At 41.5% G+C, this 27,990-nt stretch overlaps 1 protein-coding gene across 10 annotated transcripts in view; it reads left to right on the top strand.

Moving 5' to 3' along the window:
• PRPF40B (pre-mRNA processing factor 40 homolog B) overlaps positions 1-27,990 on the top strand; it is a 303,400-nt gene that overhangs the window by 134,376 nt on the left and 141,034 nt on the right. For all 10 annotated transcript variants that reach the window (XR_004538654.1, XM_033935778.1, XM_033935781.1 and 7 more), the window contains 3 exons: positions 21,385-21,499; positions 21,659-21,750; positions 21,940-22,056. Coding sequence is in view for 9 of the 10 variants with exons in the window: in XM_033935778.1 (XP_033791669.1) it covers positions 21,385-21,499; positions 21,659-21,750; positions 21,940-22,056 (324 nt within the window). In the remaining variant the exon portion in view is untranslated. The remainder of the gene's footprint in view (positions 1-21,384; positions 21,500-21,658; positions 21,751-21,939; positions 22,057-27,990) is intronic.

Raw genomic sequence — 27,990 nt, 5'->3', positions numbered from 1 at the left:
CGTTAATCGGGCAAGTTCCTTCTAACCATACCCTTCTCCACTGCCAACTCCACTCTATCCCTTCTATCTTGCTGTGCCATATGCTTAGAATAGACTGCCTGAGTCATTACAGGCTCCATCTCTTGCAGTATTCAAATCCAGTCTAAAAGCCCACTTCGAGGTTGCTTTCAACCCCTAACTCCCACTCACTGTAAAATTACCTATGTCCTTCCTATCATTCTCTCTGCATGGAACTCTGTCCTGTCTGTTTGTCCAAACTAGATTGTTAGCTCTTCAGAGCAGGGACTGTCTATTACATGTCAGATGTACAGCGCTGCGTACGCTTTTCAGTGCTATAGAAATGATAAATAATAGTAGTAGTAGTACATAAATTCCATTTTGGAAAAGGCATATTTCTCAGAGTTTTTTTCCTTTAGGGAACCCTCCCCCCCCCTGCAGAATTAAGGTGAGGAGAGCATTCCATTAGGTTGATGCTTTTGAAACTGTATTAAGAGCCTTTGCTATAATCAATATCATTTATGTATCATTTATCTTATGTACTGTCAGCATCAGGCTTAAGGGAGGGTGTAGTGGATAGACTTATAGATATGCTCTGTAGTGGAGAGAACATCTCTAGGGATAAAGTTAAAATCTCATAAGTCTTAGACAAAGCTTCTGTTCAGTGCTTCAGTGCTTTTTCTAGTGCAATAAGTTGTTCTTGACGGGTGGGTAATATCCCAGTGCTCATGAGCTATGCAGAAGGAATCCATTCCAACTTTTGAATCCCTCCTCCTTCATTAGAGGGCTCTGCTGCCCCCTTCAGTTTTACCTGCTGCAAGTAAGCCGGAAGGAGTCTTTCTGATTTGCTCGGTTTCTTCTTTTTGCAGTCTTTTTTGCAGTATTTTGACTGATTTTGATGCTAAGAACTCCCCTAGTCTAGAGTCCAGCTCTGTCTGCATGGAGGAGAAGCAGACTGAAGTTTGCAGCTAACAGGCCAATCCCTCTATAGTACCTGTTGGCCAACCTGCAGCTATCTTTTGGACTTGAACGCAGGCTGTCAGGTATCCATATGGGGCTCAGCGGGGTCTTGAAGGGTGCCGACTGTGTTTTGCCTCCCCCCTTTCATGTCTGCATGGGTTCAAGGTTCAGTCAGACTGGCAGCCCAAAGATTCTGCACTGGGGAGTGGTCCATTTGATGCAGTGATTTCTTCTCTCTGATCCAGCTACCTTTAGAGCTGAGGCAAGCTGCAGCACATTTCCAGCACAGGTCACAGTGAGTAAAGCTGTTAACAGCCTATGAGGAAAATTGGAGGGGGGGCATTGTCTCTAAAACCAGTTTTTGTAGGTTTCTGTCTCTTCCCTTAGGTTCCCCCACTTCTAAAATCCTGAAATTGCTGGGGGGGGGGGGGAGGTTATTTTTGTTATAGCGTTATGGTGCCATTTTTGGTGCCAAAACGCTGTCGTGCAGCCATCTTGGATTTACCAAATTTTATTTTTTTTTAAGATCTCCAGAGGCTTCAAATCACCTTGTTTTGTCTCAAAACTGGCAGGGATAGAGTCCTTAGGCTCCTTTACCTCTAATTCATGCCAGGTTTGCACTGGATGAGTGCCCTTGCGCCATATGCCTCACAGCATGTGAAGGGGGGATGGGAGGGGTTCGCTTAATCTCCCCTTTGCTCTCTAGGGCTTTGGAATGGCTGGGTGGTCTGTTGGTTGAGAGTAAATCCCTTCCAGAGCCTCAAAATGGCAGTCATCCTAAATGCAGGGTGCGGAAACTGCAGAGCCCAAGAGACATAAGCTAGAGTCATTTAAAAGAGACTCAGTGCTGCCTAGCACAGTATTTTCTCCAGAATTTGTCAATCTAATGTGGAGAGCCTTTCTTGATGACCAAAATCCCAAAGGGGCATCTGGCAGCACACCAGTAGCTAAATGAGGGGGCTGGGGCTCCCAGGGCACATCTGCTTCAATTTCAGAGGTTGGCCAGCATCTGGTGCGCCTTTCTGAGGGAGACTCAGATGATGAAGGGTCTATTGCTATGCCCTTACTATCACAGAGCAACCCTTCACTGTCAGGAGATGCAGGGTCCCAGGCATGTGCGCTAGATACAATGATGGCCCTCAATCAAGGGGATGACCCCATGGTCTGCCAACTGTTGAGACCCTCGGCTCTATTAAATCTTATCACTGATTCTCTGTGGGAGTTAAACTTGGATTCCCAGCAGGTTCCCTCTGCTCCCTGCTCTATATTGAGCGGAGTGAGAGCCCAGTCTTCTTTGTTTCCCTGGCTTCCTGATATCAGTGTATTGGTCATGGAGCATTTTGATGCTCCTGAAGGATCCCTTAAAGTAGCCAAGACAGTGGCTCAGCTGTATCCAATAGCACAAGAGTATCAACAGCTGTTTGCTCAGCCCAAGGTAGATTCCTTGGTGGCACAGGTAACTAAGTGCATGTCCTTATCAAATGAGGGAGTTGTGATATTAAGAGACAATTCAAAACGCTGACCTTAGATATCAAAGCAGCTTCCTTTGTGACATGTGCCTGTCATACCAGGTTGCAGAATCTTGAGCTGGTGGGCATTGAGCCTTTAGCTGGAGTGGATTATTTAGCTGATGCTTTCTACGGCATCATCAGAGACATGAGCAAAGTTTTGGCTTACTCAATCTTAGCCTGCAGAATGCTCTGGATCAGGCTACTCTCGGCAGACTTCCTTTCAAGGGGCAAATGTTGTTTGGGAAGGGGCTGGGCACTCTCATGACCAGCATGGCTGAAATTTCTACCTGACAGCAGACCATGAACCTCTAGAGCAAGCATATCAAACTCAAAGGCCGACACAGACCAAATAAACAAGGTTTAAGTTTATGTGGGCCGCAAAAAGCAAAAACGTCCTTTTTCATAGAAACAGGTTTATTTCGAAAAGTACAGTATAAAAAAAGAACAAGAGCAATAGACTCAGGCATTCTATTCTATGCATATGGCATCTCTGCTACTATTTTTCCTGTTTCAGGGAAAATCTTGTCCACAGTGATTACCTTTATAACTGACCCAAGGAGAATGTCGGTAATTCTGGATCTGATAGGAGACTTATTTCCTTTCATAAGTGTTAAATAACTGCTTGCACCGATAAGTACTTCCAAACATGGAAATAATTTCATATTCGAATTTTTGAGTATTTTCAAACCTGGTTGACAAATATTTATAAAATTCAAGCAAGCCAACTTCACTGTATTTTATCTTCAAATCTGAATCACATTGGATCACAATTACTTTCATTTGCATATGATTAGTTACTGATTCTATATTTATTGAGAAAATCAAAGAAAACAAATAAAACTTGTCTTTCAAAGATTTAAAATCTGCAAATCTGGTTTCAAACTTAGTTTTAAGGTTTAAAAATTTTTCTACGTATTTTTGATACGATGCAATTACACCTAAACTTGATTTGTTTATGTTGCATGTTGGAAAGTGCGTTAAATCTTCATTTTTAAACTGCTTTTTCCAAAGAACTAGCTTAACTTGATCACACATGTTCGTAATGATCTGATCTTTTCCTTGCAGTTTTAAATTTAAATTGTTTCAGTGTTTTGTTATATCAACCATGAAGGATAAATATTTTAACCATACTGGATCAGAAAACAACCTTGTCTCTTGATTTTTAGTTATTAAAAACTGACATATTTTTTCTTTCACGTCCTAGAATTGTTTAAGGACTTTGGAGCAGGATAGCCAATGTATCTCAATAAAGTAGGACAAACCAGTATATTCACTTTCTAATTCACTTAAGAAAGCAGAGAATTGTCGTTGATTTAAGCCTCGAGATCTTATGAAATTGATAGTTTTTTTGACAAATGTCAACACATTTCCCATGTTTATTACTTTTGTGCATAATACTTCTCGATGTATAATGCAATGCGTATGATGACTTTTGGATCCGTCACACGTTTCACTTTGTTGTTTTCGCAGTAATTCCACAAAACCATTGTTTTTTCCGGCCATTGAAGGAGCTCTATCTGTAGCTACAGAAGTTAGTTTTGACAGAGGTAAATTGTATTTTTACAGAAGTTCATAAACACAGTTAAATATATTTTGTCCCATTGTAGTGCCACATATCGGTACTAGTTCCAATAATTCCTCAAAAATGTTGAAATTTGTGTCGCAAGCTAATTGAGCTACGCCCCAGTGTCCGTACTCTCATCACAGGCAATGGAAAAAGCTTCAAAACTAGATGATTTTGCATTGATCTGATCACTTAAATTGCTGGCCAAATCAGTAATTCTTTCTGCAACTGTATTTAGAGACAAAGAAATGTTTGAAAAGCCTTCACACTTCCAGGACAAACAATTTCTGCAGCTTTAATTTGATATTCCTTAATGAAATCACCTTTAGTAAAAGGTTTCGAGTGTTTAGCTATCAACTACGATAAGGCGTAACTTGCATGCACCACCGCTTCACTTTCTTGTGATACTGTAGTAAACATTAACTTTTGTTGTTCAGTCCCAACTTGAGCTCTTTCAACTTTTCTTGTCTCATTAATCCTTTATAATTGTCACATTTTGATTTATGCTGTTCATAGTGCCGTTTAATGTTATATCACTTTGGGCATACTAATAGCATTATTACATATAAAGCAAATTATTTTGTCTTTTACTTCACAACAAAAATACTCCAATTCCCACTTTTCTTGGAATTTTCGATGTTCATCAGCAATTTTTCGTTTAGTTTTACTACTACTTGGTTTTGATAAAGACATACTGAATACAAAGAGCTGAAATAAATGAGTAATCGTTAACACAAAAAATAAAACATTTCAATAAAAATCAATATCTTTTCTTAAATATTGACTTACCAGACACAGAATAATTGCACAAATTAATAAGTGTAATGTAAATAAATCTGTACTCTTATTTTTTATTGTACTCTGAAGGTGAAATAATTCCTGTTAGGTGCACCAAGCAAGTCAATACAAGACTAATGGCATGGTAGGTATTATAGTCTGATTCACTGCTAGCCTAGTGGGGGGGAATGGTACATTATGACTAGAGGCGCAAACTTGTCTCCAGTATCAAAGACGTCTGCATTGTAGTACTTAATAAGAATAAGCAACTGGTTATACTCATATGTTGTATCGTTGTTTTTGATTGGCTTAGATTGGCGACTGCTTGGCGCCAATGGATTGCGGGAGAAATTTCGTGACTGTAGTTTTGACTTATTGGATTACATTGACTGGGCTGCAAAGATGTTTGTTGTGGGCCACATATTTGACATGCTTGCTCTGGAGGCTCTGGGCAGTCTAATTTTTGTAGCTCTAGGTAGGTCTTCAGAGGATCCTTCTCCCAGAGATCCATACAAAGATTTTCAGGTCCCAGGCAAAACTAAGCCTCCGGTTCTGGTTCCACTACAACCTCCAAGAAAGCACAATGACACCAGATCTGGAGCAGTTTCCCTGAAAATAAGGGGTTGGCTCTTTCACTATGAGGCGGCCTGGGTACAGATCTCATCATATTGCTGGGTACTGGAGATCATTTAGAGTGGTTAAAAACTCAAATTCGCCCAGCCCTTGACAGACTGATTTGTGGACTCCCCAGCAGGGCAACCAGTGAAAGCAAGCAAGGTTACAGCTACAGTTCAGAGGTTATTAGATATTTAGGCCATAGAGTCTGTGCAACCTGAAGATTTGGGCTCGAGCAAATACTCCATATACTTTTTGTGCCCAAGAAAGGCTCAGCCGATTGGAGACCCATTCTGGATTTTATGCATATCAATGTAGTGCTGAAAGTTCTGCACGTTTGCATGAAACCAGTACGATCAGTTATAGCGGCAATAGAGCGGGGGAATTTCTGGCCTCTCTGGATTTGACAGAGGCCTATCTGCACATTCCCATATTTCTGTGGGTTAAAGCTCACATGTGTCCTCTCCAGAATGTGTTGCTATCTTGGTGGTCACCTCTATCGAACTGCCTGCAGATGCCTCTGCCATGGACACCAGAAGCACAGGCCAGTACGGACTGGTGGCTTCATCCACAGGCGTTAAAGGGTATGCCCCTCCAAATTGCCTCCTGGGTAATTGTGACTACGGATGCCAGCCTGTTTGTCTGGGGGGCTCAATGCAAATGACAATCCAGGGGCATTGGTTGGCCTCCCAAAGGAAGTGGTCGATCATTGCAGATACTACAGAAGAGTCTGGAAGGACAAGCGGTCTGAGACTTCTCAGTCAATGCTACAGCGGTGGCATATGTCAATCACCAGGGAGGCACCAAGAGTGCACAGCTGAGTTTGGTAGCTCACTTAGTGTTCATGTGAGTGGAGCTTCATCTTCAGGCTCTCTCAGCGACACATGTAGTGGGAGTGGAACTCATCCAAGCCGATTTTCTCATCAGACAGACACTAGCTTCAGGCAAGTGGATACAGTCTGCAGCAACCTTCTAAGCCATTGTTTGTTGCTGGGGTTGCCCACTGTTCGAGCTAATGGTGACAGCAACAAACAAGACAGATTCTTCAGTCGAAGGTCTGAGCCCGAAAGCACAGGTCTGAATGCTCTGGTCCAGCTGTGGCTGAAGAGCAAGCTCTTGTATGTTTTTCCTTTGTGACCCAGGATAGAACGGATCCTCCACAGGATTGCAAGCCATTAGGGAACAGTCATTCTCATGACTCCAGATTGGCCATGCAGACCATGGTATGCAGATCTAGTGTGTCTTCAGACAGGTGCAAGTCTTAGACTGCCAGTACACCTGCACTTTCTTTCTCAGGGACCAGTGATCATAGAAGATTCGGTTCACTTTGCTCTTATGGCAAGGCTGGTATCGCGCAAGGGATACTCAGAGGTAGTCATTGCTACTCTGCTCAGATTCAAGAAGCCCGATGATGGTCTCTGCCTATGTTATAGCATGAGAATCTTTCCCGCGCTGGTGCATTAAGGAAAAGTAGGAGCCTTTCTCTGGTCCGATCTCTATGATGTTAGCCTTCCTCCAGGATGACCTTGAAAAGGGACTTACAGTGGCATCCCATAGAGTCCAGGTGGCAGGACTCTCTTGTTTCAGGGCTTGAGAGCTTTGTTGGTATCTCATCTGGACATAGCCAGATTCCTTAAGGGGATACTTCGTCTCAGGCCCCCGGTAAAATACCCATTCCCTTCATGGAATCTTAACTTGGCTTTTAGGACCTCGTCCAGGCTCCATACGAGCCACTGAAGGAAGTGTCCTTGATGGATCTGATGCTCAAGATGTTTTTTCTTGTGGCCATTACCTCAGCAAGAAGAGTCTTGGAGCTACAGGCTCTTTCTTGCAGAGAGCCTTTTCTCAAATTCACAGAGGCTGGAGTTTCTTTGCACACAATTCCAACCTTTTTGCCAAAGGTTATTTCAGCTTTCTATGTCAATCAGGAAGTCAGATTGTCGGTATTCCAATCCACAGGTTCCAAGAAGAAGGACTGGTTTCTAAAAAAGTTGAATGTGGGAAGAGTACAGGCTATTTGACCATCTTTTTCTGCTCACTAGTCAGGCTACATGCAGTGCGCCGGCCTCCAAGGCTACAATCTCCAGATGGATCCGTAGAACCATTTCAGCAGCATATATTCACTCTGGAAAACAGTCACCAATCTCCGTGAAGGCGCATTCCACTAGAAGTATGGCGTCTTCATGGGCAGAAGCTCAGGCAGTTTCCCCCGAGGAGATTTATAGGGCAGCAACTTGGTCCACTCTACTTAAATTCTCCAAGTTTTACAGAGTAGATGTAGTGGCAAGGGAGGACTCTGACTTTGAGTCCTCAGTATTCAGATTGGCCCAGTGATCCCACCCTAGATATCTTTTACATCTTTGAGTTAGACCCACTTCTATCAGGGTACTTCTCTGTGCAATTGATCCTTTTCAACATGTACAAGAAACCTTATCTCTTTAAATTTTTGTTGGGCTTACTGTTGTGTCATAGGACCTCAACATAGTGTGTACTAATTGATAAAAGCTCCTGATACCAACAAAAAAGGTAGGGATGTATAGTGAATCTTCTTGCAAAAATAGAAATATTCAGGTCATCAAAATATAAACTGTTTATTATAAAGAGCACCACATCTCTCCAGAAACATGACACGGCACTGTGTTTCGATAGAGAAAACTGCCTGCCTCAGGAGTCAAACAATCTGAGGCTGATTCTGTATAGGATGTCGATCTCCTAAGTGGCCGCCTAAGAAACAGCTGAGAATCGCACACCAGCATCCTATACAGAATCGGGTCTGTGTTAAAGAACAGACATTTTACCACCCACCCCCACGCCACCCCCCTCGATTCTCTAACTGGCACCCATGTTACCAGTGCCAGTTAGAGAATTTACACCTGCCAACAACACACCTTGGACACTTCCCTGATACTGCAACAGTCCCCCCCCCACCGGACAACCCCCTGACACTACAACACCCCCCGATATCCCCCAGCCCCCTCCCCCGTACCTTTAGAAGATGACCAGCAAGAGGCCCACCTCTTCCAATCAAAGCATTAGGCCTCCTTCCCGAAGCATCCTGGGATACACTAGGGTGTAGTCTTTAGTATCTGGACTAATCGGAGTCTTAGGCCACTCCCGGCATCCCAGGATGCACTGGGAAGGCTCTGATTGGCCCAGGTGCCTAAGGCCCATCCTGGGAAGGGGAAGGCCTGCCATTTTGGCATCCCTCCTGCCAATTGGATGGAGGGTGTCAGAGGTGTTAGACAGGAGGGAATGGGCATCTCTCCTGCCATGTGTGTGTGTGTGGAGGGTTGTGGTAGACAGGAGGGAGTGGGGATGTGTGTGTGGGAGGGTGCTCTGCCGCTGCTGGCTTTGCTGATTGTGGCAGGGGTATTTTCCCCAATCAGCTGAGCCAACAGGACTTCCTGAAGCCGCAGTTTGGTAGAGTCCTGCTGGCTCAGCTGATCGGGGATTCCCTTGCCACAATCAGCTGAGCCAGCGGCGGCGTCTACTTTTAGGATGAAATGTAGGAAAAAACATTTTGCAGGCCTACATTTCAGATGTCTGTCGTGGCTCTAGGGACACTTAAACTCGTCTAAGGCCACTTTGGGTAAAACCATGTCCATGGGCGAGCTTGTGTCCTATGCATCTCCCTAGTTTTACCACAAACATTTACAGTGTAGGTGTCCCGCCTTGGGACACCTTTTTTCTGAAAATGTCCATTAACACTAGTAATTTTACTGTTGTTGGAGAGGATGCTCTAGGGTAAGTGAGCTTTGAGTGGTGAAGTCCCTGTGCTGCCTCATCAAAGAAGTCATAAGACTTTCCCAGCCGGCATTCCTCTTGCACGCTTAGCTCATGTGCAAATTGAGCATGTGCAAGGAATACTGGTGTCAGCAGGCTGTAAAAGTAGCCATTGACTTCTTTGCTTAGGCAGCACTGGGACTTAACTGCTCGAAGATAAGGCACAGAAAGATCAGAGGCATGATGGGCAAAAAAAGGAAGAGCGGACCATGCAAGGGCTCTGAATTGTGCTGATGATTGCTTGAGAGCCAAAAATGCACGTGGCAAGTATATGGCAGCACAGCATGAGTCTGGATGTGGAAAGTGTACTATGCAATTCTGTTCTCCAACAGCTCTTCAGCAGGTATGGAAGGTACCTGAGCCTGCAGGTTCCCAAGGCCCCCAGTGGCTATGTGGATGTTGTGGTGGAGAGAATTAGGAATCAGGCTTCATGATTTGAAATTCTGGACACACACACACAAATTGATTTAACAAATAAAAATACATACAGCATAAAAAAAAAACTACATACGAGACAACCTAAACAAAATCTCATATGATAGATGCTGTTTATATCATCATATGTCAATAAATACCATAAAATAAAAACAATATGCAGAAAACACACTTACAATACATATAGTACATAGTGAATATTAAAAACTAACTTTTACATTCATAAATACAAAAATAAAATGTGGCTAAGAAAATTGGATATTCAACTTCTAAGCACCATTTTGTATGCCTGAGTATGATACCACGACACATTTATTAGGCTTGCAATTTTTAAAATACCATTAAGTTTTAATTTTAATTTAGAGTGTGCTTTAAAATTGGTTATGCATTTATGTTCATTGACACATATTGAATATGATATGGTTACTTTAAATATATTTAGGCACAATATTTCAGCGCAATTACTACACAGGCCAACAAAAAAATAAATCTTGGTGCCTTGGGGTTTTGACCTGTTCCTGGGGTTATTTGGGGCATTGATTCAGAAAATTGCATTGGATAGACCACATTAGCTCTAGTTACTTAGATATGGTAGCTACACAAAGTATCCTTGCTTTGTAGCCTTTGGGATAGTAGAGCCAAACATGAACATTGGGCAAAAAAATATTGGCCTCTGAGGGAATATATGGTGGTTGGAGGACAAAATGTACTCAATGAACCTTTGGTAGTATGGGAGAGAATCATACTGTCACTACTACATATAAAACTAGGCCTGATGAAACAATTTGCAAAGGCTTTGAATAAAAACGGTTCATGCATTGAATACATAATGCCAGGGCCGCCAAGAGAAAATTCGGGCCCCGGTAAAAAGAAGGTGTGTGAGCCCTTATACAAAATTCTACACACATGTATTTATTTCTAACCATCATAGATTACATTGATACATTTAGATAAGTATGTATAGGTAATAAATGTAATAATAAAGTAATATATTTATAATAGTAAAAGATATTTATAATAGCATTTATTGTCTGCCAAACAAAGGTGCTTTCCTGGCCTTCTTCCTAGCAAAACTCTGAATTACATAATCAAAATTAATCTGAGTCTTGCCAAATCTACTAGTCGTGCTTGTGACATAGTGGATCTTAGAAAATTTTTTACCAGCTTTAACATGCTGAATGAGCGCTCAGCAGAGGTGACAGTGGCAGGAATTGTCAACAAAATGCACAGACTGATGCATATATTTGGAAAGAGTCTTTCCAGTTTGTACTTTTTCAAGCAATTCAGCAGCTCCAATGAGCCCAGCTGGTTCTCTCAAAAATTTGATCGATGAACAGCTGGCAGATGACTCATCTCCATTACACGATCTTCACTGATATCAGCAGGATATTGATTTGCCAGTGATTTTGATTTTTCTTTCAGCTTATCTACAGCAATTGTTAGGTACTTCCAGAGGAAGCTGAACTTCTCAGAAATGTTCACTGCAGCATTGAAACAAACTGTGAGTCCACCAGTAACATTATCCAACATTACATAGAAAATAAATTTTCTGAAATACGCTTCTTCAGGGGAGTCATCCATTTCATGTTGTTGTAACAATTTGGCATCTTCATCATGGAACCTCCTTTTGCGTTTTGGGTCACCACTACTTCCAGATAGTTTAATTTCTATGTGTAAATTGGAAGCAACATGCTTAGCTTCACTCCACATACTTTTCCAGCTGTTGCAGATATCTGTCAATTCTGAAATTAAGGTTTTTATGTTGGACACTTCAACATCCAGTGTTGCATTTCTGGATTGGATAACTTTGTTACAGATATCAACTGGAACAAATATTTTGTACCATACAACAGATATTATTACACAAATGAATGATGTCACATAAGACAAAGCTCCATTAATCTCTGTTCTTGTTTTGGCAGTTAGGTTCAGCTTCAAGAGGTCTTCTAATGCTAATTTGATGCCAGGTGCTACAAAGGGCTTCACACTTTCAACATGGTCTGACCATCATGTGCTAAATATGCCATGAAAAGAACAGCCAATATTGATTTTGAAAAATTTTCCATCCATGTGGACTAGAGCTAAACAGTTTGTATAGTTCCAAAGTATGTTATAGTTTCAGAAATACATTCTGCAGCATCATTTCCACACAAATTGAGTGTGTGGCATCCACATGGAGAAAATATTGCTGTTGGACATTGCTCAAGTATTCTAGCTTGTGCACCTTTATATTTCCTGACATGTTGGCTGCATTGTCCTAACCCTGTGCTCGGCAATCATAGAGTGGAATATCATGTTCATTCAATGTATCTACAATCATCTGTGCTATGTCAGATCCGGTTTTGTCAGAAATCTTTCTACAATTTCAAACTGGGATTCATTTTGAATTACATAACATAGCAGGAATGTTGTCTGCTCAACCTGAGGTGCATCTAGTGTGAAATCAACTATCACTTCAAAGTACTTTGCAGTCTTTCTGTCCTGCAAAATGTATTGTTTCACAAGTTTAGAACATTTAGCAATTAACTAATTTTGAGAATCAGCAGAGAGATAATGCACTTGAAGTCGTTCCCCCCTTTTCTTGTGACTCTTTAACTTGCAACACATGTTCTTTTAGAATTGGATCCCAATGAGACAACAACTCTATTAGCCCCAAAAAGTTTCCATTGTCCTTGTCACCAGTGCGCTGTGAATTACCACACAAAGCAAGCCCACATTCTCCAAGGAATAGTATAACATCAATGATTAGTTTCATAATGTTGTACCACTTGACAGATTCTGTTGCAGTTGATGCCTCTAAGAGACTTTCAATGCCCTTATCAGAAGACAGGTGTCTTTCTAATTCCCGCCAAGCCAGATAGCATTGCCTATGACTATTGCTTCTCTCATGTTCTGGGATGCGACTACATAATTTTTGCCACTTTCCATCAGCTGACCATCCTTCTGATGATGCAAGCATAGATTGGATGCGGAGCTAATGTTACCATACAGATTGTTCCAAAATAATCAGCAGGAAAAACAATATAATGCTTGTTTAACATCACTCTAGACAAGCCAATCTCGGACATGTTTCTCACCATTCAAATTTTGAAATGTTAGAATGCTTTATGGATGTCCAATTTGCTCTATGTAGCAAGAATATTGAAGTTTGGAGGAAGGAAGCCGCTTTACAAGCAGTAGAAGTACGAGACCATATGTATTCCCATTGTTGGTCTTCCATCTCCAATTGAAGTTCAGAAGACCACTTGTTTAATAACTCTATTGGTTTAGTATTCTTGTGGTGTCTAATGAACTTGTACCAGTTAGATGCCTCCTTTCTCCCAGTTAGCATCGATAAACCAATCGTCAGTATTGAGGGCTTATCTGTCACTAAGGAGTGAGATTTGACGTAAGTAGCCAGGGCATGCTTCAATTGTATAAGACGAAAATGTTGAGTATTCGGCAGGTCAAAATCTGTTTTCAGTTGATCATATGATGACCAGGTTTCACCATCAAATAAATGTCGTATCTGGTGTATTCCAATGTTCTGCCATTGTTTCCATTCAATCTGTCGATTCTGTATAAGTAGTAATTTATTTCGCCAAATCGGAGAGTGTAGGGTATCTAGCCACTTGACATCAAGATATTGCTCCACATGTTTAAAAGCTGTTATTGTCGAGAGTAAGATATGATCACGTACAGACGCTGACGCCGATGGGCACATGAATGGAAGTAGTTGTAGCTGTAGAGGATGATATTTGATTTTTTCAAAGAGTAGCCAGGAGTTGGTGGATGAACTCGGAGTATCAATGAAAAGCCATCGAGAGCTCTGACGGAGTATATAAGCGCAATGATAGTCAAACAAGTCGGGGAAATTGACTCCACCCTGCTGTCTTTTCTGCTTTAGTTTATGCAAAGCAATCCTAGGAGATTTGTTATTCCATAAGAATGCGGACAAGATAGTTTCTAATCGCTTGTAAAGAGATGATGGTAGTAAAACCGGAAGCATGCTCAAAGTGTATAGAATTTTAGGAGCAAGAACCATTTTAATTGAGTCCAGACGTCCCCACCAGGACAGATGAAGAGGAGACCATTTAGCAATTTGATCCTTAGCAAGTTGCAACAAATGAGACGAGCAATTTTCTATTGTTGAATCGATGGTATTTCCGAAGCGGATGCCTAGATATTTTAGTTTAGTGTCAGACCATTGAAAGCCATGATGCGTAACCATATAATGTTGAACCAAAGAGTTTAGTGGCATGATTTCCGTTTTACTGGTATTGAGTTTATAACCCGATGTCTCCGAATAATCTTTAATGAGGGTGAGTAACGCAGGGATAGAGTCTGGAGTAAGATTCAAGAGCACGTCATCCGCGTAGGCTGATAATTTAACTTCAAGGTCACCGCATCGAACACTGTGTATGTTTTTATTGAGGCGGATTGAATGCAGAAAAGGCTCCAGTGCTAGGTTAAACAATAGTGGTGAAAGAGGGCAGCCCTGTCTCGTACCTCTCGATGGCGTGAAGTTAGCAGAAGCAAATCCATTGATTCTAACATTCGTTTTAGGAGCTGAGTATAGTACTTTTATCATGGAAATAGCTGACTCATTGAAACCAAACCATTTTAGTGCAGAGAATAAATAGCCCCATTCCACTCGATCGAATGCTTTCTCAGCATCCAAGGCTACTGCCAGCAGCGGAGATTGGTTGGTATTGGCATGATGTATGACGTTTGCAAACATGCGAGTATTGTCACTTGAGAGCCTACTCACCATGAAACCATTCTGCTCAGGACCTATCAATTTGGGTAGTAACTGTTGTAGACGGGTGGCAATTATCTTCGCGTATATTTTGGCATCGACATTAATAAGGGCCAGAGGCCGGTAATTGGAGACCAGTAGTGGATCTTTGCCAGGTTTCGGTAGCACTGGATCTCTGGTTCGTTTTGAACAGATGTGGGCTCCCCTCATTGATTCCGCTGGCCTATCACTTGGCACAACCCTATGAGTTTCTTGCATACACAATGTCCATGTAGTATTATATGATTCTCTGCATATTATAGCTGTCAGGCTGCGCTCTCCGTTCTTGACTGGCATATTTGTACACATCTATAATGTTGTATTACATTACATACAGATGTTGCTTTACCTTTAATAAGTGTATCTAGTTTTGATCATTTCTCCATATTTCTTTATCCCACTGACCTTTTGATTGTTGTATCACTGTGCAACAAATTTGTACTGAATATTTCATTTTTGTTTTTTGTAGAAAAACTTTCAATAAAAACTTTTTGAACTGAAAAAAAAAAAAGAATGCTTTATGGAAAAACTTGGTTATTCATATATTTAGGAAATGTTTTAGGATTGCCAATGTGACCTTTCATAACATAGTTTTCTATATCCAGATGACAAGGAACCTCTGTTACAAGAAGTCCAATGTCAATTCCAGTATTACTCTTTTCTTCACCATGGCCAGATTCTGTAGACATTGACGTACTCGTTGCCTCACTTCTCTTTTCATCACTAACATTCACTTGTTCCTTCAAATCTCCTTTTCTCTCATATCCTCTGTCCTCCAAATCCACATCTGCGCCATCTCCTTTTGTGCAAGAATCACATTAGGATATACTTGAGCTGATGTTTTTTGAAAATCCAAACTGGCTTCATGAGATTCTATCCTTTTTTCAGTTCTGCATTTGGCTCACCTTGTTCTAAATCTAAAGTTTCATTTTTGTCAGTTTCTCTTGTTTTGCATTTAACGCCAATTTGAAAGAGTGTTTGCAGTCCTTTTTTTATTAATCTCATCACGTTTTTGTTTTTCTTTACGTTTTTGAGCTTCAGATTTTTGGGATGACATGTTTAAGGCCGTACTTGAATTGAAGTATAGAACATAGAAATTTGCTGTATTGCTATTGATAATTTTGTTAGTGGTTCCAAAGTTAGGATAATATTGCTATTGTCTTTCCGCTAACTGTCAAGCTGTTTACAGTCTCTAATCTTTCGATAATGTAGATAAAAAGAAACGCGATGCCAGTGGGTCCTTTATGCTACAATTACAGCATTTACAGGGAACTTTATCTGTGGAATTATTTCTTCCTTCACTGTCCTGTAAAGTCTTCTTTGCAGTCCACAATGAATCAGCGTGGCTCGTGTCCCGTTTTCTTCCTCCCCGGATTTGGTGGGAAAGCAAGGAGGAGTAATCCAAGCAATAAGCTTGAAGCTACTGTAGGAACGTACACGTGAGAACACTCGTTGATAGTCACTCGTTGAATCTTGAATGCACCGTTTTATGTCACTCAAAAGTATTTTAACATTGTCATGGCCTTCTATTGCTTTGCGCTCACTGAACGCTTCGTGATCTTGTACGCAAAAGTTTTCATTCCATTCTTTGTCTTAGTTTGTAAGAACATCTCCTTGCGATGACACGTTTTGGTTTTCATGATGTTTTTTGAGCTTCATAGGCCCTGGAGCGATGTACTGGCTGCACCCCCCTCTCCTCGGGCCTGCATAGTGCATATGTTACCTGGACTTATCATGGAAAAACTGAAGGCAGGCATTTTCGATAGTGCACAGATCAGACAACTTACAAATGACCCACATTTAATAGTATCAATGAATGAAATTGAATCATGTGCCTGGTCTTCATTTGTTCTTGTTGTGAAAAACTTTTTTGGCAACAAGAAGGCAGACAACTACACACAACTAGTAGAGGATATGCTCTTTTATTTCAATAGGCTTTTGGCTGTAACATGCATGTTAAAGTCCATTATCTGCACAGTCACTTAGATCGCTTTGCAGAAAATCTTAGTGACTGAAGTGAAGAGCAAGATGAAAGATTTCACCAAGACATAAAAACAATGGAAGCCAGATACCAAGGAAGATGGGATGCACACATAATGGCAGACTATTGTTGGAATCTTAAGTGGGATTGTCTTGGCAGATTCCACTCTCAGAAGTCTTACAAAAGGAGCTTCTTGTGTGTCGAATGACTAGAAAGTGTGTATCATAAACTTGTGCTTTTGATATGAAATAAATAGATTTTCATGTGGTACACTTTTCTTTTAATTTTTAATATGTATCCTTCATGCTTACAAGATATTAATGTTAACAGTACATTAATATATCCTGATTTGTTAATGGGCAAGCAGAGTGAAGAGTAGTATCTGGCACTTGTTCTGTATCTCAAAACTAGAGCTGATAGGAGAAAACTGGTGCCATTTTTGGAATCAGCAGGTTAAATATACCCAGAAAACAGGTCTAACATTTGAGGCACCAAAATGAGTGTTGGCCTGTGATTATCTTATTTCAGTTGTTTGCAGATAGTACCTTTGTTTGGTGCTTATTTTAAACATTATGGGCCAAATTCTGTAAAGAGCACCTAAATCGGCAGCTACCTACAAAATAAACGTCAGCCACATAAGAACATAAGAATTGCCATATTGAGATAGACCAAAGGTCCATCAAGCCCAGTATCATGTTTCCAATAGTGGCCATCCCAGGTCCCAAGTACCTAGCTAGATCCCAAGTAGTAAAACAGATTTTATGCTGCTTATCCTAGGAATAAGCAGTGGATTTCCCCAAGCCATTTCAACAATTGCCTATGGACATCTCTTTTAGGAAATTATCCCGGCCTGTAGGCGCAATTTCAGCGCTGATTTTTTTAGGTGCTGGTAGGCACCTTGAAACTCAGTTAAAATTGTCATTTAAATGCTGTTTTGTTTTTTTTACTGAGTTTGGGCATCTACTGACACCTAAAAAATCAGCGCTGGTTAGAGAATCCGGGCCTTAGTTTCTTCATAACAAGGAGGTATCTGTACACACATATACCAGATTCTTGCCTAAGATAGTATCTGATTTCCACATTAACCAGTCAATTGGTCTTCTAACATTTTCTCCCAGGCCACATGACATGAACAAGTCCTGCCCAGATTGGTTTGATAAACTAGCCTTCACCAATCTTCTGCACTCTTGGGGGTGGATCAAAGCCCTTAGAAGGTCCACCCGACTTTTTTTTTCCTTTTGATCCAGGTCTGGTATTGATGTATCTAAACAAACACTGTCTAATTGGTAAACAGATTTCATTTTCATCTGTTGTGCCTAGGTATGTCAGCATTGATATTGCTACACCTATGGCAATGCCTGTGGCCTGCTTATGATTATTAGCTTTTGTAGTTTGCAAGATTGCAATTTGGAGGCCGTGCAATATATTCACATCCTGCAGTATATAAATGATGGGGAGATGTGATAGAGGTCTATAAAATACTGAACAGGTAGATGTGAATTGCTTGTTTACTCTTTCCAGATATACAAGGACTAGATGACACATAATGAAGCTACTAAGTAGTGAATTTTAAACAAATCAGAGAAAATATTTCTTCTCTCAACATGTAATTAAACTCTGGAATTTGTTGCCAGAAAATGTGGTAAAAGCAGTTAGCTTATCAGGGTTTAAAAAAGGTTTAGACAAGTTCCTAAAAGAAAAGTCCATAAGCCATTATTAAAATAAACTTGGGAACATCTACTACTTATTTCTAGGATGAGCAGCATAATATTTGTTTTACTCTTTTGGGACCTTGCCAGGTACTTGTGACCTAGATTGGTCACTGTTAGAAATGATACTGTGTTTGATGGACCTTCAGTTTATCCCAGTATGGCACTGCTTATTTCTTATAACTTAAAGTTGTAGTTATTTTGTGCTGCATGGTCTGTTTTAAGACTAGAATCAAGACTCCATCCCCTTACAGTCCTTTATATCATTTGAATTGCCTTTCCTGAAAAAAAAAATGCAGAAAACATAGCAAAAAATAGAAAAGGTTTTGTTGTTATTAGCAGCCAGCCCTTAGCTAGAGATTAACTACTACTACTATTTATCACTTCTGTAGCACTGAAAGGCATATGCAGCGCTGTACATTTTGACATTTTCTAGATGGTCCCTGTTTGAAAGAGCTTACAGTCTAACTTGGACAGACAGACATGACATAAAGGGTTGGGGATGAAGAGCCTAAGGTGAGAGGAGTTATTTGTTGAAAGCAGTCTCAAAGAAGTGGGCATTTACACATGTGGCTGCATCCTCCAAGAAAGCAGAGTGGCTTACCTGTAACTTGTTCTTTGAGAATAACAGAATAAGCAGCCTTTCATATTCACCTTCCTCCATTAAGGAGAAGGGGCTCCCAGGTGGCAAAAGCAATTAAAAAACCACCATAAACAGAAAAGCAAGAAACACCAAAACCCACACCACTAGAGGCAAGATCGACCCGAACGAATTCTGGTCTCGCTACGAAACTATCACAAAACAAAACGAAGAAACGGACCAAATCATGACCACCTGGATCAAAGACAGCACAAACATTCTAAACGAAATAGCCCCCTTAAAAACCAGCAGAATTAGATCCTCAAACCAGGAGGGCTGGTTTGGCCTAGAGCTACTACAGGCAAAAAAGGACCTCAGAAAATCGGAGAGACAATGGACCAAATCTGGAACCCAAGAGCACAGAATAGAATGGAGACTCAAACTAAAAAACTACAAAACCCTAACCAAGGATAAACGAAAAAACTTCTATGCCCAAAAAATTGGAAATGTCACAATCAACAGTAGTAACCTCTTCAAACTGGTCAACGATCTTTACAATCTCGAGACAGTTACCGACAACCGAGACGAAGAACCCACACTAACCGCCAACTCCCTAGCCGACTTCTTCAACTCCAAAATACTGAAACTAAGATCTTCAATAACTGCCCCTGCCAATCCCCACGGGGACTTTCCAACCCTCCAAGACAACAACAGTTCCAAACCAGACCCGGGGTCCAGAGCAGACCTAAACTGGGATCAATTCACTACTATCGATTGGCAATCCTTCAACAAATTCTATAACAAATATACCAACTCCTTCTGTAGACTAGATACCTGCCCCCCTAACGTTATGAAAACGGCTCCAATCCACTTCAAAGCAAATATGCTGGCATGGGTTAACCTCCTACTATCTACCGGAAGCTTCCCAGCAGAACAAGGCCACATCTCGATCACCCCAATCATAAAAAACACAAAAGAACCACCCAATATCCCGTCCAACTACAGACCGATCGCAAGCATCCCACTATTCACCAAAATAGCAGAAGGGCTAGTTAATGCCGAACTTACCACATACCTTGATAAATTCAATATCCTAAATGACAATCAATCAGGCTTTCGCTCCAACCACAGCACCGAAACCATTATAGCCTCTCTCCTAGACCACCTTCACACACTCTTCAGCCAAGGCTCCAGCGCCTTGATTGTACAACTTGACCTGAGCAGTGCATTCGACCTGGTCGACCACAACATTCTCCTTGACTGCCTCACCTACATAGGCATCTCGGGCCAGGTCCTTAACTGGTTCCACGGGTTCTTACGGAACAGATCATACAGGGTATTCAAAAACGACACCTTCTCATATAGCTGGGAGAACTCCTGTGGCGTGCCACAGGGCTCCCCCCTGTCTCCCACCCTGTTCAACGTCTACCTTGCCTCCCTAGGAAACCTTCTGCAAAACCTCAAGTTCAAATTTTTTATCTACGCAGATGACATCACTATAATCATCCCGCTAACCAGTTTCACATCAGAGCTCCTTACCTTCCTTTCAAGCATACTCAATCAGATAGAACACTGGATGTTATCATACAGACTAAAACTAAACCCGGATAAAACAAAATTCTTCCTAGCAACCCCCAAAGATAAAATCAAAGACACCACAATTCAAGTAAAAGGATCCGTTTTCCCCCTTGAACAAAACCTAAAAATACTGGGCGTCACACTAGACAAACATCTATCCCTTGACAAACACACGGACAATACCGTCAGAAAAAGTATCTCGGTGCTTTGGAAACTCCGCACCATAAAAAAATACTTTGACGACACTTCATTCCGCCTGCTAGTACAATCCTCCATCCTTAGCATATTGGACTACTGCAATATCATTTACTTAAGCTCCACAAAAAAAACCATCAGGAGACTCAAAATGATCCAGAACACTGCTGTCCGCCTCATATTCGGCCTGAAAAAATGGGAACACATCACCCCTTTCTACCACAAACTCCATTGGCTGCCATTAGAATCCAGAGTCCTATTCAAATTCGCCTGCTTCTGCTATAAAACAGTATTTGGTTTATCCCCAAGCTACATCATCCCTCACTTCGCCCTGAATCACAGCATCAAGGACTCCCACAGAATCCAACTATTCGCCTACCCCTCCCTTAAACTTTGCCACTCTAAAAAATTCCTCGACAAAACCCTCGCCTTCCAAGCCACTAAGCTAAACCCATGATTATCCCAAATGGCCCTCAAGGCCCCCAACTACCTCGGCTTTAGAAAACTACTCAAAACCCGCCTCTTCCAAGACCAGGATCCCAACGCCCCTTCTATCTAACAACCCCTCTCCCCTCTACATCCTTCCCTCACCCCCCCTGGCAACTTTGATCAATTTGTTATTGAACCGCTTGTAACCCCGCTCAACTGATGTAAACCACTTGTAACCTTGTTTAATTGATGTGAACCGCCTAGAACTCTTCCGGGTATGGCGGGATACAAAAATAAAGTTATTATTATTTTATTATTAACTTTGCTCACTCCCTGAAAAACGTTTCAGGTTTTTCTACAGCCATCCAGGAATGCTGTCTGTATTGGTACCCTTAGATGATGTTATCCTACCTATCCTGCTATCCTTGGAGAACATCATTTACAGGTAAGCAACTCTACTTCCCCTCTCATGGAATAACCTTCTTCTTCTTAGGCTTTCCTCGACGAGCTTCATGAGACGGGGCAGCTGCATTCTATGTCCACCTGGATGGAGCTGTATCCTTCTGTCAGCACCGACACTCGATTCGCTAATATGCTTGGGCAGCCGGGTAAAGAGCGGCTTTAGCTCCTCCCCTTATCTTCCTTTATAGTAACCTTCTCCTGCCTGTCATCCTCTCTCACTGTTTGCAATGCTTTACTTGCACAGAGCCAGTTTGATGTGGGCCTGAGAGGAGCCATTGAATCTTTAGTGTTTGTTTCATTTGCAGGCTCCACGCCCCTTGACTTGTTTAAATTTTATGTGGAGGATTTGAAGGCACGTTTCCATGATGAAAAGAAGATTGTTAAAGATATTTTAAAGGTGAGGTAAAGGTTCCTTTATTCACAAGAAGTCCTTTTCCAATTTTGCTTATAACAGTTTTATGTGAGGAAAGCATTTGTTACTATTGTCCTTCAAAAGCAACATATGGAGAGAGCAGCACTTTATAGGCAGGAAAACAGCAAAATTTCTGAATATGCAGTATAACTGAATTGTGGACTTCTTTCATAGGATCGCAGCTTCAGTGTGGAGGTGAACACAACCTTTGAGGACTTCGCACACATTATCAGCTTTGACAAGAGAGCAGCCACCCTGGATGCAGGAAACATTAAGCTGACTTTTAACAGTGTGAGTGCAACTCACAGCATTACGGTAGACATAATAGCTGTGGCAGCCATTGATTTTGTCATAGGTCAGAGACGAAAGATCTCTTGGGTGAGGTGAAAGTGACGTCAAACTGGTCCTGCAGCCTCAAGACTAGTTCCAACTAACCCTATTCTTGCTGATCGGCTTGATTCCATTATGCTTTTAACTCTACTGCATGCATGGACTTGTCTTTAGACTTTAGTAAGGAAAAGTCAAGAGGCACAAGCCCATCCATTTGGTAAGGGTAAAACCAGCAGATTTGGAGTCGATTTACAACCTCACTGAAGACCTCACCTCAGTCTTCTTTCTGACTTTCCCTCTGTTATTTGAGGAAATCATGTAAAATGCAATTCTATAACTGTGCATGTAGTTATGTGCACCTTGCATTCATGAATACACTTATGCAAGTAAGTGTACAAAGCACTATTCTGTAAAAGAGCACATAAGTTCATTAGTGCAAAATTGCATGGGGGTGTATAAGTGTGCAAAACAGGGGTAAGACATGGGTATGTCCCCCACTTATGTGTGTAATTTACAGAATACTGTAAGTTATGCACACTGCATATTGTACTTAGGTGTGCCCATTTACAGTATGCTTGCCATTGACCTGGAGTAAGTAGGCATGCCTATCTTTAGGTGTGCTAGTGCAGAATTACATAAGTATTTTAGAACAAAATCTGGGTGCCCAGATTCCATTATAGAATAGGCAGCATTAAGGCACCTGAGTTGGGGTGCTGATTTGTAGATTTTTCCCCCTTAGCTTCTGTGGGCTCAAACTTAGAATATAATTCTTTTGAAAGGACTATACTAACAAGAGGAGGAGCTATTTTATATCTAGAATTTCACAGAATTTGCTGCAGCAGATAATAGTATTGGAACTACTTGGCATTGATGATCAAATTTGACTATGGTGCTAAGGGCATGTGAGTCTTGACAAGTGGTTTATTCTCCCCTTACCGTGAGTTGTGCAGAGGGTATTATCTACATTTCGCAGGTCCGCCTCCTTCCTTACTGGGCTTTACTGTATCCTCCTCAGTATTTCCTTCTGCACACAAATTGGAAGTTGTTTTTCTGATCTGCTCTGAGAAAACATTTTATTTTCATGTTTTTATCCAAATCTTGAGGCTTTTCGGTGCTCAAGAGGTTCACAGTAGCCCTAGAGCAGCTCTGCCTGGGAGAAGATGCAGACTCTCTGAGCAGAAGTCTGCAGCTAACAGGGCAACTCTTTTAGGGAACCTGTCTAGCCAGCCTGCACTAACATCTCTGGAACCTGGGGTCCATTCCCCTAGAAGCTGCGCTCACATCCTGATTTATCAGGCACTTGAACGCAGGCTGTTTGATCCAGTAGGCTTTAGTGGGTGCCAGCTGCTTTTCCCTACCCCTAACACCATAGGTGGATTTTAGGAGGTCTGAGGTCTCAGTCCAACTTCAATCTGACTGGCAGCCCAAAGATTGCCGCATTAGGATTTTTTTTACCCTTACTAGTCTGAAGAAGTGATCTTCTGCAGTTTCCAGCTGCAGTGTAAGCAGAAGCAGGCACCAGCATAGCACCAGCATATTGCAGGCTATGGGAGAATCAGGGGGGAGTCTGAAAAGTGCTGTTTTGATGATTTCTGGAGATTCGTATAGGGTCCCCCACCCCCAAAAATCCCTTCCCATAATTTTTTAAACTTTGCTCTCCCAGGCCGTTTTCTGGTGCCAAAATGCTGTCATGGCGGCCATCATAGATTTTCCAATTTAAATTTTAAAAAACTTTTATCTGCCTCAAAACTCCTTAATTTTAAATTGAGTGGAATGGACTCCTCACACTATTCTACCCTTATATCATGCCAGGTTTGCACTGGATGACCAGCTGAGAAGTATTTGTGTGGCACATGCTTTGGGGCACGTGAGGGAGGGGTGGGGGCCATGGTCTTAGCCTCCTCTGCTTCCTGTACGGTTGGGGAGTCGCAGATGGCTCGCTTTTCGGGGAGAAAATTCCTTCCAGAGCCTTCGGATAGCAACATGGCAAAATGCAAATGTGTGGACACCTCAGATCCTAAGAGGAGACAAAGTGAGTCCCTGAAGGGGTTCATTGGGCTTTCTACTTAGGGCTTTAACCCTGATTTTGTGAGTCTGATGTGGAAAGCTTACTTAAACTGGGGGGGTCAGAATCCTTGTCTTTATTGCCCCAGAATGAATCTTTGAGAGATGCAGAGTCTCAGACAGGGGTCGTTAGTCAAGAGGCAGTAGTAGCCGTTGACCAGGGGGAGGACCTGATGGTACACCACTTTTTTAAGTCATCTGCGTTGCTTGAACTTATTACTGATTAACTTTGAGAATTGAATCTTGAATCCCCGCAGTGCTCAGCTATACAATGCTCTATTGCTGTGTAATGAATGTCTCTAAAACTCAGACTACATTTTTTCCCTTGCATACAGACATTACTATGCTAGTTACGGAGAATTGGAAGACCCCTGAGGGCTCCTTGCAGTTTGCTAAGGCTATATCAAAACTATACCGAATGACTCCTGACTTTCAGCAACTGTTTGTTCAGTCTAAGGTAGATTGGTTGGTTGCTCAAGTGTGCCTCCCTTCCTAGTGAAAGGGGGAGTAATTTTAAAGAATGTGCAGGATCGCAGGGTGGATGTAGTCCTCAAGAGGCAATTTGAAGCCTTGGAGTATTTTGAAAAAAAAAATTCAAGAGGCTGATAATTTGTCTAAAAGATTATTTCAGATTTTTTCTTCTTTGACATGTGCTGAAGTAGTTCTTCAAATGCCTATTATTTTTCAGCCTAAAGTTGAAATTTTAGCAAACTGCTTCTAAGATAAAATAAATTAAATTAGAGATGCATCTCCATTAGATAAGGACAAACTGAATTATATAGAGCAGGGCTGCCCAAGTTCGGTCCTCGAGATCTACTGGCAAGCCAGGTTTTTTGGATATCCACAATGAATATGCATGAGAGAGATTTGCCTGCATTGCCTTCTTGGTATGCAAATCTCTCTCATGCATGTTCATTGTGGATATCCTGAAAACCTGGCCTGCCAGTAGATCTTGAGGACCGGACTTGGGCAGCCCTGATATGGCTCGCCCAAATTATACTTGACACCTCTTCATACCTCCACTTTAGAAAAAAGCTCAAAACTCTACTTTTCAACGGACCAAATCCTTAACGCTCCCCTCTTCCGCCTTAACGTTTCCCCTTCTCCACATTAGAAAACAGATCAAAACCCTTCTTTGCAACAGACCAAACCCTTAACGCTCCCCTTCCCCCCTCCTCAACGCTCCTCACCTCTTCCTTTACTTTTCCGCCCGCCCCCCTTCTAAGATTGTTGCTCCCCCCCTTTCCATCTAATATGCTTTGTTCCCCCCTTCTCTTAAACTCAATTGTATTCTATTACAGCACACACTGTATGTACTCCGTATTTAGCCCTTCCCTCACCTAAATTGTTAATGTAAATGAGTTTGACCCTACGATTGCCTTGTTATGTTCTTCTTTTTTCTTTTTCAATCGCACTGTATGTAATTCATCTATCTGCTGTGAACCGCCTTGAACTCCCTGGGTATGGCGGTATACAAAATAAATTATTATTATTATTATGATGATATAGAGAATGATTCTGGAGGTAGATTACATGAGGTTTTAGTTGGCTGATGCTGGGAATCATTTGACTATTTGACTGACAAGCATGATATTCAATTATTGAAAAGGTTAGATAAAAGGTATTGTGCAATTGACTCTTGTCCATCATGTTTGTTGAGAACAATACCATTAAATCTTGTGAATTGGTTAACACAATTTGTCAATATTACATTACAAAAAGGTTGTTATACTAAAACAATTTTGCATATTTTGCTAACTCCTATTCCTAAGTCAATAAGGGAAGATCTTTATAAACCTGAAAAATTTAGACCAATAACAAGTATGCTCTGGATTGCTAAATTGCTTGAAATACTGGTTAATTATCAATTGGATAAATTTGTTTCTGAAGATGAAGTATTATATTACAAGGTGCGCCCTCATCTGGAGTACTACGTCCAGCACTGGTCGCCATACATGAAGAAGGACACGGTACTACTCGAAAGGGTCCAGAAAAGAGTGACTAAAATGGTTAAGGGGGTGGAGGAGCTGCCGTACAGTGAGAGATTAAAGAAACTGGGCCTCTTCTCCCTTGAAAAGAGGAGACTGAGAGGGGACATGATCAAAACATTCAAAATACTGAAGAGAATAGGCTTAGCAGATAAAGACAGATTGTTCACCCTCTCCAAGGTAGGGAGAACGAGAGGGAACTATCTAAAGTTGAAAGGGGATAGATTCCGTACAAACGTAAGGAAGTTCTTCTTCACCCAGAGAGTGGTAGAAAATTGGAATGCTCTCCCGGAGTCTGTTATAGGGGAAAACACTCTCCAGAGATTCAAGACAAAGTTGGACAAGTTCCTACTAAACTGGAACGTACACAGGTGAGGCTGGACTCATTTAGAGCACTGGTCTTTGACCTGGGGGCCGCCACATGAGCGGACTGCTGGGCACGATGGACCTCTGGTTTGACCCAGCAGCGGCAATTCTTATGTTCTTATGCAACATAGTTTTAGAGCCTTTCATAATACAGAAACATTGTTGTTAGAGATGGTTTCAGCTGTGCATGAGTATTTAAGCATGGGGCAACAGGCAGTGGTACTGCAGTTTGAGGTTTCTGCTGCATTGGATGTAGTGGATCATCGTTTAATATGGAAAGCTAGTTGTGTGTCTAAAGGTTCCAGTCTTCTCTGCTCGCAACCTTGGAGTCGTCTTCGATTCCGACCTCTCATTTTCTACACACATCCAACAAGCTGCTAAGACATGTCGCTTCTATCTCTTCAATATTTCCAAAATTTGCCCTTTCCTCTTTGAGCACACAACCCAGACCCTTGTCCACACTCTCATAACCTCTAACTGGTCTTCCGCAGTGTCGCCTCTCCCCCTTGCAATCTGTACAAAACTCTGCTACACGACTCATCTTCAACCAACCTCGCTATGCTCATGTCACCCTTCTCCTTAAGTCAGTTCACTGGTTCCCTATCTTCCACTGCATACAGTTCGCTCCTATTGGTGACCTATAAGTGCGTTCATTCTGCTGCCCCTCAATATCTCTCCTCTCTTCTCTCTCCCAGAGTACTCCATTCCTCAGAAAAATCACTCTTAGCTTTACCCTTCTCCTCCATTGCCAATTCCAGACTTGGTTCCTTTCGTCTAGCTGCCCCCTATGCCTGGAATAAATTACCTGAGTTTACACCTTACCTTGTTTAAAAGCAGACTGAAAAGCCACTGTTTTGAAATAGCCTTCAGTCCATAACCCTATTTCCCGCTGCCCTTCCAACCCAGCCAGCTGATTAACCATTCCCCGTAACTGTATCCATGACATCCTGTTTGTCTGTTTTGGCTGTTTAGATTGTAAGCTCTTTTGAGCAGGGACTGTTTTCTTCCTCTTTGTGACTCTGTACAGAGCTGCTTACATCTGGTAGTGCTATAGAAATAATTAATAGTACATAGTAGTAGTAATTCACCATTATCACCTTCTTTATTTAAAATATATATAATAATAATAACTTTATTTTTCTATACCGCCATAATCATGCGACTTCTAGGCAGTTCACAGAGAAGATTAGCTGTACAGTCAGAGAATTACAGTGTACAGATAAAGAAGAGATTACAGAATATGAGTGAATTAGAAAAAAATCTTTTCAAATTTAGGTTACACAATATCTCGTACTTATGCAGATGATATATTTCTGCTCTGCCCACTCATGGAAGCAACTATAAATGTTCCTGAATATATCAGTCAAGTTATAGATAAAGTTAGCAATTGAACTATGAAAAACTTTTAAAAACTGAATATGGCTCAGTGTTCTCCCCAGAAATTTTTTCCAGCCGGGTGGCACGAAAAAGTAGCCAG

This window comes from Geotrypetes seraphini, chromosome 3 (assembly GCF_902459505.1).
Source record: "Geotrypetes seraphini chromosome 3, aGeoSer1.1, whole genome shotgun sequence".
NCBI lineage: Eukaryota > Metazoa > Chordata > Amphibia > Gymnophiona > Dermophiidae > Geotrypetes > Geotrypetes seraphini.
This window is presented reverse-complemented; position numbering and strand designations above follow the sequence as displayed.